This window comes from Drosophila suzukii, chromosome 3, assembly GCF_043229965.1.
Source record: "Drosophila suzukii chromosome 3, CBGP_Dsuzu_IsoJpt1.0, whole genome shotgun sequence".
Lineage (NCBI taxonomy): Eukaryota > Metazoa > Arthropoda > Insecta > Diptera > Drosophilidae > Drosophila > Drosophila suzukii.
The window spans coordinates 87,875,923-87,891,601 of NC_092082.1; the positions used below are offsets into that span (position 1 = coordinate 87,875,923).

Below are 15,679 nucleotides of genomic sequence, written 5' to 3' on the forward strand. Positions count from 1 at the left end.
TCTTTGAGATACTTTTGTTTCGGTTGAAAATAGAACAAATTGTAATATATTTATTACGTAATGATATATACAGTTAGCTCTATTTAAATTTTGTATTTGTAAGTGGTTGTTGGGTAAACATAATGAGACTTATTGCAATACTTTACACGACCAAATGTTACTCATTATATCGCTTATATTGCAAAACTTGTAGAGGAAGCGGTTCTTACTTTCAAAAATGACCTTAACTGCTGTTGATTTAACTAAAAATTGATATTCAATTTCAATAACTTAAAAGAAATTATATAATCAATCTGTTTAATGACTAATTAAATATTGTTATAGTTAGGAAACGCAATTGATACATAATTACAAAATTATATGTAAAATATGTACATTCACTTTATATTTGTTTGTTTTCTCGCCCTATTCTATTGTTAAATATCATTTTTTGTGTCGGATAGATTTTGGTGTCTAATGTGCGTGTTTATGTGTAATAAATATCATGTAAGTGCATTGCGCAGCTCCAGTTTTCGTACAAAATAGGGAATTATTTCACTTTTTAAAAACAGCTCGTTCAACTTAACATTACTTATGAACGTATACTTCTTTGACTGGGTAATTTTGAATATAATACAAATCATGCTTAATTCGAGCACAGTATCCCGCCTACTTCTACAGAAAATGTATAGTAGTGGATTTTAATAAATTTTAGGTACCTAATTACACTTGTTAAGGCGTTTTCCAAAAATGAAACACGATCAGTTAAATACAAATTAATAATAACGGTTTTGAAAACCGGAGCATGGCTGTCTATAAATTGTTATGCGACTGTTTTGTATGGGGAACTTTATGTTTTCGCGATTTCTTTCAATTTTGCGCGGTTTTTCCTTTTATATTATCAATATAATAAAATAAGGTAAGGGGTTTCTCTATATGAATGGCCAACACATAACACATCTGTGAATATCGTTCATGTTTGCTTCGCTTTACGTTAGAGGGAGGTACTAATTTGTTAACAATTTCTATGTAAGTCCAACTCGATCAGAGTCCAAAGCTAGCAAGTTAGTGTTATTTTAGAGTGCCAGATTATTTCGACGACCATTGACCTTATTCACTAAATTGCAGATTTTTAAGGCTGGTCCTAGCTTGAGGCCCATGTACTTCATCATCATCTCTGAATTTAGCAATAGTAAAGCTTTACCATCGATTTCCTGAAAACGAAAATGTCATAAATCGATCGCTGAAAATTAAAGGTGTTTTGACTACATACATGCTTTCGGAAGAGATCGCCATGGACTGCGAGGGAGTTGTCGTTGCTCTCGATGTACTGGATCACCTCTTCGATGGTCCAGTCGATGGGCTGCGACCGCAGATGCGAGTTCGCCGAAGCAGACGTGGGTGTGCTCAGGGGTGAGGTAATCGCGGTATAGCTCGTGGAAGCAGCCGCAGTTGCCGCTGCTCCTGCTGGCGCAGTAGCCGCCTTGGCCGCCGTAACTCCGCCTGCAGCCAGTGCAGTGGACGAGGCTGACTGGCAGCCCGTGAAAGGCGTGGACACGGATGTGGGCAACGAGGCGCTGGACGAGAGCGTCGTCGGACTCTTGTAATAGCTGTTCGAGGGCTTAACGTTAACCTGCTCTGGATGCACTTCGGCCACCAGAGGCGCCAGATATTTGCCAATTGAGCTGGTGTTGGCTGATCCTCCGGCCAGGCTTGTGGTGGAGGATGTTGACGAGCTGCTGCTGCAATGGCTGCTGGAAACGGGCGTGGTCTGGCTCGCGTCCGGGTTTCCATTGGCCACAATGCTGTTGCTATTTGCGTGGTGCTGGAATCGTACTTTCCGCAGAGCCTGCGTTGTGGAGGACGTCTGGGCAGTCACTCCGTTGGGCTCTGTCTTTATGACCACTTTTGTGCTGCTGGGCTTGCTGGCACTGTTGTTGTTGAGACTGTGGCTGCTCTGATGGTTTGTGGGTTCCTTTCCGTTGTTCGTCGGTGTTTTCGGCTTGCTCTCGACGGGCGACTTAGCACCGACCTCCTGCTTGATGATCTTTTCAGATGGCGGAGTCGTTGCCGCGGTCGACTGACGATTTCGCTTGTCGGCAAGCACTGGCGAGGAAGGCGGCGTCGCTGACTGCGTCAGCGTGCGCTTCCGACTGTTGGCGCACTTCTTGCACTCCTCCGTCTCGTGAACCAGGGAGATGAGATTCGCACATGCCCGGCATGTAGTGCACAACGTCTCGATAAATTGGGCCAAGCTCTCGTCATCCTTCATCCGTAGCGGAGAGGGTATTTTGACCTTTAAAAAGTGAAAATAGTAAGGATGAGTTGCTCTTTCAAGAAACAGTAATTGTTGTTTATGAGTAAAAGGGTCTTAAACTCACAGTGAAATTTTTTCCAGCTGCCGTAACTATGTGAACGTCTCCTTCCAAGGCGAACAGCAGCTTGGAGAGCTGTTGCGTGTCTGTGCTAGCTGCCAAAACCTCCTGCAGGCAGAGTTTGGCCAACGTTTGGTACGTCGGTCCTGTCACCATGCACGGCAGCTTGGAGTTGTTGATGAACGGACCTCCCTTGCAGTTCGGATGGAAGTGGGCGGTTGCCGGAGAAGCGGGAACCATAGCCTCCGATTCGGCAACTACGGTGTAGCGGGGACGCGGGCATCGCTGCTTGCTGGAGCTAGAGTCCATGCGTGATTTGTGCCCCGGTGGCTGCATGGGGTGACAACTCCGGGCGCACCACCCAGCGGGAAAAATGTCACGCGATCGGTAGTTGCACCAGTAGTCGAAGGCCCCTCGCCAGCCGTCGAAAGTCACATGGATCTGGTCATCCTTGATGGCGTCCACCGTGGCACAGCAAATCAGCTGGGGGTTCTTCTTGTCGACGGCCTCCAATTTCTGGCCCACCTTGAACAGGTTCTCCTCCGGCGAAGGTGGCTCCGGTTGGAAGATCTCCTCTGGCGCCACCATGGCGTTGTTGAGGATCTTGCACAGATAGCCGGGCCAGCTGGAGGCGTTCATTCGGAAGCCCAGCGGTGGCTGCAGCATGCCGCCGTTCTTCTCGCAGTGCCCAATGGCATGGATTTCCGTGGAGTCCACTAGCCGCCAAAAGTCATTCTGTGAGTCACTCCCGTCCAGGCGTAGCCGTAGTCTGGAGCCCAGCACTCCAACCACGGTGGCTATGCAGGTGGAAGTGACGTTGCGCGGATCCAATGCCTCTAGCTTCATGCCGATCTTGAAGTCGTTGTTGGGAGGATTTTGAGCCTGTTTAAAACATTCTGCAGGAGCAGCTTCGCTACCCGTTTCCTACAAAAAAATACACAAGTTAGATTGGGGATTTAAGGGATGACTCAAAGTGACTCACCTCCAGATAGGCATCCCAGTCGAAGACGTGAAAGCTCTCGTATTGAAAGGGCCCCGTCGGCGCGGGCGCTCCACTGGCCAGCAACTTGCGCTCGCTTTCCGCCAGGCCCTTGCCCGATGCCGAGCCGCCGCTGTGCCTGGTGGAGCAGTTCTTCTTCTGGTGCTTGTTCATGCACATGATGGAGCAGAACTCCTTGTTGGGCGCCCCATCGCGGATGACGTTGTCGCACTGTGTGCACGCCCCCTTGCTGTACGCCTTGCGGAACTCGGCGATGCAGGTCTCCGAGCAGAACTCCTTCTTGCCGGTCTGCGTGGGCAGGACGTACTGCAGCGGCAGCTTGCCCTCGCCGCACCAGGTGCATGTGGCCCGTTTGGCCGGCCGTCCGCGTTGCCGTTGCGTGGATGCGGGCGATGTGGCACTGGCGGCGGATGAGGCATTGGATGAGGCGGAGGAGGTGGCATTCGTGCTTGCGCCCGCTGCGGCCGAGTTGCTACCGCTGCTGGTGCTGCTGTCGCGTCCCCCCGACATGGCTGGGCTCAATGGGCTCCTCTGGGGGGCTGTCCTAGTTGTCGCTGTCGCTCTGGCTGATTCCCGCCGGCAAGCCCCTGGGCATCTCAGGCGATGGCTAACTCGTGGTCTGCCGCTGGGCGGTCAAATCGCATTGCGGCTGCCTGGAGTCACTTGCCGCCACTAGCAAGTCCCTTTTACACTGCCCTCACGTGAAGGATTACTCGCGTTTTGGCCTGGCTAGTTTTTGCGGCGTTGAGGTCACGTAATAACAAATTGGTGGCCAAATTGCATCGCATCACCCACTTCACCACCAAAGCGCGGCGCACAAATAGTTTCTGGTTCGCCAAAGGTCGGGTTTATTATTTAACCAGCTGCACAGTTCGCATTTCGCGGTTTCAACGCGAAATTATCTCGTTCGGAGTCGGTTTAACAGCGAAATTTTACAATTTTTTTTACTTTTACGCACCGTTCCGCCATATTTGTTTTTCTAGTGATGGCCTATCGCATGCACGGGCCTATCGATAGTCGCCCAACAGTGACTTGTCACGACTAGTTAAAAATATTTAATCGGAAGATGTTATCGACGCAACGATAAGTTTAAAAAATAACGGTTGCAAGATATTCATATTATTTTCTATAGTTTAAGTTTCAAACAATTCAAATACAAAAGGTAATTTCAATGTCGTTATGTACGCGTTTCGGCAGTGATCGAGCAGAGCTCTTATGTATGCAACTTTAATGGGAGGCTCTAGTTTTTCGATAAACAAGTAATCAAATTCAAATTGAAATGCCCATTGATTAAATCATTCACTTATAATTGCTTAAACTCCTCCTAAAATAACTTTTTTTTTTTAAATTTCCACGTTATGTTCAACACTGGCAATAGAAAAACATACCAAATACATATACCAAATGTAGTATAAATTCATCGATAGTATCGATTACATCGAGCATTGGTGAGAAACCCCATCTGGTAACACTGACCGACGCGAAGAAAGAGAGAAAGAACCAAAAAAGTTTGCGGAAAAGTGCAACAATTAATATCCCCCGCCATCGAGATGCTGCCATGCATATAGTCGATCGCATTCGCTTGAAAATGCGCTGCTGCGTGTGACGACAGTTTTCCCAGCGAGGTGCTTTGCGGGCATTTGCCTTATTTTCCCTCTTTTTTTCCTCCTTCTTTTGGTCTTCTTCCTCTTCGCTCACTCGCTTCGCACAACAGCAGCAACAACAATAACGACGACGTTTTTTCAGTGGCGAAAACTGTACGCAAGAGGGGCGCGAAGAGGAGAAAAGTGCAAAGAGAGAAAGAGCAAGAAAAGGGGGAAAAAAACACACATGTAAATGTAATGTGCAATGTTAATGTTTTATGCGTTTTTTCGGATGCCCTCAGGTAATTGCAGTCTGATTTTCCGCGTGTGCGTGTGAGTGGGAAAACGCGTGTCCAGGAAAAACGCGCCAACCAGAAAAAAATCCCCAAGTTACTACCGCCCACCCAGCGATCACGCGCCCCCAACCCGTTTTAAATGATAATGGTGCGAAGACGACAACGGACCGCCAAGGAGTCCACATCCTCCTCCGCCTCCGGGGGAGGACCCTCCTCGGCATCTGGCATTCCGGTGGACCAAACGCTGCCAATGAGCGTGGCGGGAAGTCTGCTGGAGGATCAGTATTTTGCCAGCCCCAAGCGGAAAGACTGCCGACTGATGAAGGTCAGCGAAAATGGTCAACTGCCGGAAACCACATTGATGGACCACAAAGGCCATCACAAAGACAACAAAGCGGGTCGCACAATAGGTAAGTGCTACTGCTTCTGGCTGCTTTTGAGGTTAGCTTCGGTGGCTAAAGTACCCCTTGTTTATCACCTTTTCAGGCGTTCCCTTGGCCACACGCTCGCAAACGCGCACTATTGAGAACTTTTTCAAAGCAAATGCTGCCGTCAAGGATTCCGAAAAGACAATACACACAGAGGATCAGCTAGAGCTGGTGGATGAAGAGCAAAACCAAGAGGATAAGCATATGAATGGACAGCTGAACGAGGAGGGTGAGGAGCTAGAACTGGCAAATGAGCAGCTAAATGAGCACCTGACCGCTTTTGCCGACGACGAAGATGCCAAGGCGGAGCAAAAACTAATGGAGGAGCTGCAACTGCAGCAGGTTGTAGAGGAACTACTGTTCGATGGCAGTTCTAGAGCCTCCTCGGATTCGCCCTGCTATCAGCGAGAGATGGCGGCCATGCAGGAGATCCAAGTGATGCCGGAAATCCTACACATCAAAGAGTTTCCAGAGCTAAATGAGCGACTCGGCTCCCTTGCCGACTTTCAGACCCATCGATCTGCGCTGAGGGACAGCCACAGTTCGACGCACAGCAGCAGCACTGACAACATCTTCCTGCAGGAACCCGTGCTTACCCTCGACATAGATCGCACGCCCACCAAAGCCTCTAGCATAAAAATTAATCGCAGTTTTGAGCTGGCCGGAGCCGTTTTCTCATCTCCTCCTTCTGTGCTAAATGCCTGCCTTAATGGGCGCTTTAATCAAATAGTAAGCCTCAATGGTCAAAAGGAGCCGCTGGCTGGGCCAAGTTTCGACTTGGACCAACACGACAGTAGTTCCTGTGACAGCGGTGTAGCCTGTGCACTCACTGCCAATACTGAATCGCCAGCGGGGCAAGCTCGTCGCAGGAAACCAGCCACACCGCATCGCATTCTGTGCCCCTCACCCATCAAAACCGGTTTAAAGGTAACCGGAGGGATTTGCAAGGTCGGATCCACGGATCCGTTGTCGCCGCGCAAGTCGCCAAGGAAATTGCCCGCCACCACTGCGGCCGTGGCCGCCTGCAAGTCGCGTCGAAGACTGAACCAGCCAAAGCCACAAGCGCCTTACCAGCCACAACCACAATTGCAGAAGCCACCGCCACAACAGCAGCAGCAGCAGGATGACATCGTTGTGGTGCTGGATGACGATGATGATGAGGACGAGGACGATGTCCACGCCCTGCTCAAGGCCGCCGAAGAGCGGGAGAACCAGAACAAAGCACCAGCCACAGCCAACTGTAACAAGGCGGGCATGAAAGCCATGCTCAAGCCAGCGCCTGTAAAATCAAAGACCAAAAGCAAGGGGCCAGCGAAGGGACAACCGCCGCTGCCCTTGGCTGCCACCAATGGCAACCGTGAGATGACCGACTTCTTCCCGGTGCGAAGGAGCGTACGCAAAACCAAGACGGCCGTCAAGGAGGAATGGATGCGCGGCCTGGAGCAGGCGGTGCTCGAGGAGCGCTGCGAGGGTCTCCAAGTCCGTCACTTCATGGGCAAGGGAAGAGGTGTGGTCGCCGAGCGGCCCTTCAAACGAAACGAGTTCGTGGTGGAGTATGTAGGAGATCTCATCTCCATCAACGAGGCTGCCGAACGGGAGAAGCGATATGCGTTGGATGAGAATGCCGGGTGCTACATGTACTACTTCAAGCACAAGACCCAGCAGTACTGCATCGATGCCACTGTGGACACCGGCAAGCTGGGACGCCTCATCAATCACTCTCGTGCCGGCAACCTGATGACCAAGGTGGTACTCATCAAGCAGCGGCCACACCTCGTACTCCTGGCCAAGGACGACATCGAGCCGGGCGAGGAGCTGACCTACGATTACGGGGACCGATCCAAGGAGTCGCTGCTGCATCATCCCTGGTTGGCCTTCTGAGGAAGAGCTTTCCAGGAGCTCGCAAAGGGGGATGCGGTTCAGCCTTAAAACGAAGACTATTTACAATGTTCGAGGCAGATAATCTTGAACATACGACCAGGGCTAAACTGGTTTTTGGCTCGAGGGATTCTTTATTAGCTTTTATACGTAGATTGCCTCGCCTTGAACTAAGCAAATTTGTTTTCAGACCTGTTCCCATTACGGTAAGCTGTCGGAATTATTTTTAATTAGTAATTTCCGTTAACAAAAATGTATCAAGACCTTAGCGAGTTATATTTTTTGTAAGACCAATTCAATCAATCCAAATTCCGGCAATTTTAATCGGCATGGAACAGAGAACAGGGATATTTGAGACTCGTTCAGGGCATCCCCGAGCTTAGATCTAATTTTGAGGGAAAGTATGTAAACTGTTAGTTCAAAATATCATAACGGATAGCCACACCCACACACCCCTCACCCAAGGGTGGTTCCAGCCAAGGAAGGAAAGTAATCAATGTAAATTCTAACAAGTTTGCGTCAGAAATAGGTCTAAAATCAATTTTGGTCTGTGCAGTTTCCAAAAGAAGTTACAAAACAAGTTGAAATTTCTCTTGGAGCAGTGAAAATAATCGAAATTATCTAATAAGAACAAACTTATCAAAAAGACCTAGACTTTAGAGATTGTAAATTGATATTAGACCAATGTTTCCTCAAGCAAAATGCCTTAAAATTGTGCGATTACGGTTCACCCCCAAAGATTCTTTAGCCGAAGATCGATCCACCCCTGCCCCCACACTCATGAGCATATTTTTGATTTGTTAGCGTTTCATTATGTTAGAGCAAGGCTAAAGTTAAGGAAAGATAATAATAATAATAATTAAAACAACGCGCTTAAGCATTAAGGCATCATAAGATAATTGAATGAAAATGAAAAACTGTTGACCATTTAGAGAGACGACGATGATTTTCATGAAGATGTCAATGAAGACACACATTCACATTGACAAAAATCGATCGTACACTATTTATATAGATATTTATATTAGATACATGTGTAATTTCTAACTATTACGTACTATTTACTGCCATAGAGCTATACCCCCTCGCACCTGCCCCCGAACCCCTAGGAACTGACACTGAATCGTTGATTTAAATCATAGACACACACTCATTAATTCACGAGGCTTCTCCAGGAGAGTAGTGGACTGCTGGACACCTAGTGCTTCAATTTATTGATAATCTCTCTACTCACACGCAGGTTTCAATCACACTCACTCACTAGTACACCCATATTTTATATATATTAAAGGTAGATCGGCCCGCCCCGTCCCAGAAATCCGGCTTTTATAGTTTAGCAAATGAGTTCAAATTCGTGTTGTCCCCCCTCACCCAGATTTCTGTATTTTAATGAACGCTCCAATATTGAAGGATTTTGTTTTTTAAATAGGTTTATTTTAATCTGCGCATATCTTTTAATTATACAATATGGTAAATATATTTTAATACGTTCTAGTACATAGTTAATTCATTTATTTAAATCAAGCAGCAACCATCTATAATCATGTTCTTGTTTTTACCTTTTTTCATTGACTTGGCAAAATAAAACAAAACAAATGGAAATCTATTTGTAATTTACATTTAAGCCTAAAAACATATGATTACATCAAACACTTAGTTTTAGTCGATAATTGTTTATAATTTTCAGACACACACACGCAACACACAGACACATTCAACTTAAAGTGCGTAACCTAAAGTAAAATAAATAAATGAAAACACATTAACACGAAAAAAAACAATAATCAAGAACTGGAGCGGATTGGGTTTCGTTTTCCAGCGATTTTCTGGAGATCATCATGGCAGCCAGACACACTCATTTACACTTGGAATGCTTGGGAGTTCTTCTATCGACTAACAAATCCTATTACATTTACAACGTTAACTATGTTTGCTTGGTTAGTTTGGGTTTCTTGTTGGTTTAAGTACACAATATAGAAAAATTTGCATCAGGCGGGTTGGGTTTTCATCAATGTGGTGGCCCGCATTCGCTTCAGAGTATTTTTAGGGGAGTTACAAAAAGGGAAGTTTGTCAGTGGAATGCATTTCTAGGCTTTACTGTAGATCAACTGATAAAAATCCGCAGATGTGTACGGACTCTGGGATCATTAAAGCTAAAATATAACTTTAATATTATTTTATTTTTATAAAACAAAGCTGTTCCGGAATTTTTCTTTAGAAATCACTTGTGATATTCCTGAAGTCTGTGTAACAATTTCCTAATCTTTTGTTTTGGTCATCTAGTGTACAATATTCTTATGATGTTGTATTGATATGACCGCAGTACAGTATTGCATGCTAAGAGATGCATAGACTTAAATTTAAAAATCTCGAAGGCTTTCAGGAATACCCCACGTAGTTTCGAGAATTTCACTGGGTTTTGATTTCTAAGAGTTACATATTCTTTTAAGCCATTCGATTTTTTAAAAACTCAGATGGGATTCCTTATAATAATTGTTTTCAATACTTTATAAAAATCAAAAAATTCCGGTTCAAGCTTATTAAAAGTTTTTCTTTGTCAAAATTAAGTACAATATCAATTTAGAACCAAACTATTGCACAAAATGGTCTACTTTTCTGTATATTTTGTTTTTAACCCTGATCTACGACTAACACAACAACATGCACGCACAACAACAACAACAATTATGCCAACGATAACGTCAACAAGAACGACAACAACATGGAACACAGCTTGCATCAAACTACATGTGTGACGGTTCGGTTTATGGTAAATATCAGACGGATTCATAATACTGACTGGCACCCCAGGGCACGCCCCTTTTTGCCTACGTGAGGATGGTGGCCTCGCCGCCTCCCAGTGGGCGTGCACCGCCCACATGCTGACGCTGATGCTGCTGCTGCTGGAGCCGCCCACCGCCCACCCTCAGCTTCTTGTGTCATTTCTTGCCACCGAAACTCGGTTTCGGAAGCGTACCCATGAAGGCGCCAGCATTTGTGGGCAAAGCCGGTGCCACAAAGCTAAGATCGGGGATCAGGGAGATGCGTGGTGCCACCTTGGCGTTGCCGATTTGGAACTGCTGTCGCTGATGCTGCTGCTGGTAGGTGGCGCCCACACCCAATCCTCCGGACACGGGCGCCGTCGAGAAGTCATGCATGATGTGTATTTGCTGTGGAATGGCTGGCACATTGTTGTTATTGCTGCTTGTGCTGCCGCTGCTTCTGGGCACCAGATTGCTGTGGGGATGCTGCTGTTGCTGCTGTGCTTGGTACAGGCTCAAGGGATTGTTGTAGAAGTTAGCGCTCTGCCAGGCACCGGAATTGAATTGTGGCGCCGGTCGAGAGGGCGGAGTACTGCTCACAAAATCCGACCAATCATCTTCCTTTGGAGCAGATGGTTTCCTCTGGTTGCTGTTCACATTGTTATTGTTGTTAGCGATTAAGTGCTGCTGATGCTGCTGTTGGTTAACTGGAACAGAAACAAAATCCGACCATTCATCATCCTCTTGCGTCTGAGATTGAACTGGCTTGGGAGGAGTGGGTTTCTTAGCCACCGAAGCGCTAATGGTGAGTGGTTTGGCTTGTGACGAGAATAACTCCTCTATTCTGGCCATCTCCTCGGCATTTATGCTGGACAAGGCATTGTCTCCCCATTCTATAGACGCCGCTGGCTTCTTCGCCAACGGAATGGCTTTGGGCAATAGAATGGCCGGACTCAGGATCATCTGTTCCCCAAAAGTGGGTGTATCGATTCTCGACCTTGGCGCCGGCATCGATTGAAAGTCACTGAAGTCATCGTCTTCCGCCTGCGGCGGCAACTCGAAGCTGCTGGCAGCTCCATTGCCACTCAATTTGCTGGGCGAATCCAGACCAAATGGTGGCTTGTACTCTACATCGCGATACTCCTTCTTGACCACCGTCTCATCGATAATAATGCCCGTGGCCGCCATCTCGTAGTCGAAATCAATGGGTGCCAGCGTGGTGGTCTTGGCCACCGCCGTATCCGATTTGGAGGGCGTGTAGATGTGGGTCTCCTTCAGCGGCACCGAATAGCTGGCCATCGAGCTTCCCACGATCTCCTCCTGAGCTGGCGGTGCGGGCGACGAAGTGGTCCTCAAATCAAACTGGTCCTGCTCCGACCGCTGCTGATGGAGCTGCTCACCGCCGTTGAGCTGGTGGGCAGGGCTGTCTGCTGGTAAAGCAGTCGATAGCGTCGCTGCTGCTGGAGTAACAACTGCTGCTGGTGGCGCTGTTGCGGATTCAATATGGTTCGATTCGGAGCTGGGGATTGCAGCTGGCTGGTAGGTATGGTTCTGTCGCTCTTCGCCGTCGGAATTGCTGGCGGAACCGAAGACGGAGCCGGAGCCGGAGGACCCTTCCCCATGAGACGGGCTAGTCCGCGCTTCAGTTTGGCTCGCCGTTGCTGCGGTGGCGTTTTCCAGTCCTGTGCGGAGGAAAGAAAACAATTACTTGGCTGTCATACTGATTACCATTAAATATACTTTGATATTTAAAGCTTAGATTATAATCATCTGTTATGTTGAAGAATTATTTTAAATTCAAAAACTATAATCGTAATTACCATTTTTTAACCTAGCATTAAAGAAAGTTATGTTTGTGCTTAGACTATGAATAATTTTTTAATTATACATTTATTAATAAATTAAGATTATCGAAAGTATTTGATTTATTAATTGTGCTTTCAAATAATAAAATTATATTATTATCTTTATATCAGTCAATCTTTTTTAAAACTATTGAAAATATTAAATATCTTCAAAAATACAGTTTTCGTTTGAGATCAGAAAAAATATTTTAAAAAACTTAAAACACTTCTTTCGAGTGGCCGAGATTTCAAGAACACATCAGATGATGGCTTACACTAGGAACAATATATAGGTATTAGTATGAACTGTATCTAGCTAAGAAAAATGTGAAAATGAGGGGGAGTCTGGGTGGGTTTCAACTACTTGTGCTTGAACTGAGCTGGCTGAGATTCGGATGCTTTGTGCCAAAGTAACAAGAACCGGGGAACTGTGGATCGGGTGGACAGTACGGGTAGTTAGAGAGATAGAGCTGAGAAGTATACAGAGAACCGAAACTGAAGGAACCCAAAAAAGGAGGAGAAACAACTACAACACACGCACAGAGCCAACGAAACTTACTAAAATCCAGCAAGGCGTCGTGAGCAGTGAGATTTGTGTTAATTGGTATTGTCATTGTTGCAGTATTTTTATCATGATTGTTGTTAAGATTGTTATTAACGTTATTGTTATTATTGTTGTTGTTGCAGATGGTGGCAAAATGTGTGAGTGGTGGAGAGTGGTGCAAATCGATTGTCAAATTGTGATTGTTATGGGTGGCCATCAAATCCATCACAGGTGGTTTATCATCCAGTTGATCAACGGGAGCAGCAACGTCGTTTTCACCATTATCGTTGTCAACGTTGTTGTTGTTATTGGTGTGGGAGTTAGAGGTAACAAGATTTATTTTATCAGCATTAGCCACCACCATTAGTTGGTCTAGTTGTTCCAATTGTAATGTCTGTACATGTGATTCTAAATACAATTTATCGTAAGGATAAACTTTTTGATTGTTTGTTGAGATAGTTAGAAGAAATGTGGTCACAAGGAAAACAAGGCAAACGAAAAATAAATATATATATAGAAAGGAGCAGCCAATCGAACGGCAGGCCAATCCGGGAAGCGTGTGTCAATAGGATCGGGAAATAGGCAACGAAAAGCGTTTGAAAGTAAAGCGAGCGTTAGGCGATAGGGTGGCAATTTCTCGAGTTACGAAACTTGTGTAGCGGTTAATTTGCGGCAACTAAGTGGAGCAATCTCTCAGAGATTGGGGGGACACTCACCCTGGTGACTGCTGGGACTGGAAATAACTTCCAAGGTATTACCGGTCGTTAGAGGTTTCATCGGCTTCAGGGGATCGAAGCTCAGGTTGGCGGCAAAACGCGGCATTGATGAGTTCCACTTGTCGCCGAAGAGCTAAAAAATATCACAACATTTAGTATGCTTTACTAGGGGTTTACTTTAAGAAATAGTATAATATATAAATCAATTTATGTTGAATTCATGACCTAAAATATTTTCAGACTTACTATATTTCTTGAATCGATGCCCAGCGATCGAACGAGGGCATGCCTCATCTCTGAGCTGCCCCATTGATAATCCAGGGCTTGGGCATGCTCGATGGCGCCAAAATTAAACCGCTGACACTGCGCTAGGGGCTTCCGCTTGTCCATGCCTATGCTTTCCAGCTCTTTGGATTGCGGGAACATCATCTCCAGGACTGGCTTTACCCTCTCATCGATGCTCAGGTGGACAGCAGCTGGCGGCGGCGGCGGAGGTAATGAAACCGGAGCCACAACGGGCTCTGAGAAGTCGCCAAAATCATCGTCGTCGCTTTGGCCAGCACTTCCATTCGTGGGAGTGGCAAACTCTTGGAAGTCATCGAAGCCATCATCTGCTGGTTCTGAAGGAGGTATTTTTATGGAAGCCTCCAAAGGAGGAGCTACCTCCGCATTAATAGGTTCCGTTTCTAAGGAAGGTGGTGCCTCAAAGACAGGTTGAAGAGGAGCTGTCGCTGCTGGAGAGTTCTTGGTTTCCGGTTCTGCTACTGAGAAGTCCGCAAAGTCACCAAATTCATCGTCTTCCTCAGTTTCCTGACTTTCTAGGATATTGTCTTGATGTACTAGATCTTCTGGCGGCTCTTCAAAGTTTGCAAATTGAAAAGCATCACTACCCGCAGGTTTACCCCAGTGGTTGGTGGTTTCCTCTAGGTGCTTGGGATCTGATAGGCCGTTTTCTTGTTTTTCCAACTGATTCGCCAAGTTATTTGAACTTTTCTCCTGGTTTTTCGAACTTTTAAAGACTTCTTCTTGTTGGGAGGTATTCTCTTGATTTAGTATTTTCCCTGCATCCTGATCCTCCTCCGGAAAACCTCCTCCATTTGGTAATGTGGGTGAGGCTAGCACCTCGATGGCAAAGAAATCCACGGCTCCCTCGCGTATAAATAGTTCTTTGGGCTTCTTTGGCGAGCACTCCTCATCGCTGTCATCGGACACATCCTCCAGCGTGACTTGATGGCTGAGTACGTGGGCTTTGGTTGTTTGCATCACGGGGGCTGGAGGCACTGGCTCCGTTTCCGCAACGGGTGAGAGTGTGGAGGCGGCGGACACGCTTTCCGTGGAGTAGAGACTTAGACTGTCCAGCTTTAGGGAGGGTACCTGCTCCTCCAGTTCCTCCTCCTCGAGCTCCAGACTCAGGGGCGGCGGCGTGGGCGGTGCTGTTTCTCCGAAAACATCGTAGTCCATCGCCTGTTTCACTTGGTAATTGAATGCCTCGGCGGTTTGTTTATTTTCCAGCAAATCCGGTGGCTTTTCTCGAAATTCCCCAACGGGATCCGGTAGCGTAGGGGGTTCTGAAAAGTGGGCTTTACGTGAGTACCAGATGGGGGATACCATTACGTATATCTAAGCTCACCTTTCGAGCTGCTGACTAAGCCAAAATTGGAGTATTCGTCACCTTCGTCCAAATGGATTGTGGATTGCAAACCGGAATCGTCGTCTTCCTCGCCGAAATCAATCGGCGGCGGGGTGCTGCAGAGCAGCGGGGGTACATTCACCATATTGCCAGCTGCAGCTGCAAAATTCAGCAAACGATCCCCTAAAATCCACTTCCTGTTTTAAAAACTAAAAAGCAAAAAACAGGGAACGGTTCGATCTTCTATCCCTTTTGCTCCCCTTTATCGGTGTGTGAGTGCGTGTGTGTATGTGTGACGCAGGTGTGGAGGGGATTGCGTGTGTGTGTGAGCCACTCAAGGTCTGTGTTGGAATTTTCTTGTTTGCATTTAACACGCGTCAATTTTCATCTGTCCTTGGATTATGTCCAACTGCCGCCTTCTTGGTGGCCCCAAAAACGTATTGGCCAAATTTACAAGTCGCGTTCTAGCTGCAATTAGCCATGATTTTTCCGAAAACAATACTTTTTTCCAGGTTGCGAAGTATGACCGTTTGTTTTTGGCGATGCGCCAGTGTTGCATAACGGTGCGTAGCAGTGATAACAACAGGAATTTGAATTTATTGCTGTTGCTTAAGTATTATTTATTTATTTCTGGTGAAGGTCAT

General features: G+C 46.5%; 3 protein-coding genes across 4 annotated transcripts; 1 reads left to right on the forward strand and 2 right to left on the reverse strand.

Annotated features, from left to right (window-relative positions):
* Positions 1–12: 12 nt before the first annotated feature.
* Positions 13–4,343, reverse strand: Scm (Polycomb protein Scm). The gene is made up of 4 exons (XM_036818358.3): positions 3,337–4,343; positions 2,361–3,278; positions 1,253–2,275; positions 13–1,193 (listed from the first exon to the last, which is right to left on the reverse strand). The coding sequence occupies exons 1-4, from the start codon at positions 3,862–3,864 to the stop codon at positions 1,056–1,058; spliced, it is 2,607 nt and encodes an 868-aa protein (XP_036674253.3). The 5' UTR covers positions 3,865–4,343; the 3' UTR covers positions 13–1,055.
* Positions 4,344–4,815: 472 nt separating this feature from the next.
* On the forward strand, positions 4,816–9,036 carry Set8 (SET domain containing 8). The gene is made up of 3 exons (XM_017084533.4): positions 4,816–4,979; positions 5,240–5,643; positions 5,720–9,036. Exons 2-3 carry the CDS (start codon positions 5,373–5,375, stop codon positions 7,540–7,542), a joined length of 2,094 nt encoding a protein of 697 aa, XP_016940022.4. The 5' UTR covers positions 4,816–4,979; positions 5,240–5,372; the 3' UTR covers positions 7,543–9,036.
* On the reverse strand, positions 9,035–15,589 carry Afti (aftiphilin). Of its 2 annotated transcripts, XM_065865483.2 has the most exons (5): positions 15,036–15,589; positions 13,652–14,973; positions 13,406–13,538; positions 12,705–13,097; positions 9,035–11,983 (listed from the first exon to the last, which is right to left on the reverse strand). In XM_065865483.2, exons 1-5 carry the CDS (start codon positions 15,178–15,180, stop codon positions 10,479–10,481), a joined length of 3,498 nt encoding a protein of 1,165 aa, XP_065721555.2. In that variant the 5' UTR covers positions 15,181–15,589; the 3' UTR covers positions 9,035–10,478. The 2 variants fall into 2 exon arrangements, with proteins under 2 accessions (XP_065721555.2, XP_036674245.3); XM_036818350.3 differs by lacking the exon at positions 12,705–13,097 and having other exon boundaries at positions 15,036–15,586.
* Positions 15,590–15,679: the final 90 nt, after the last annotated feature.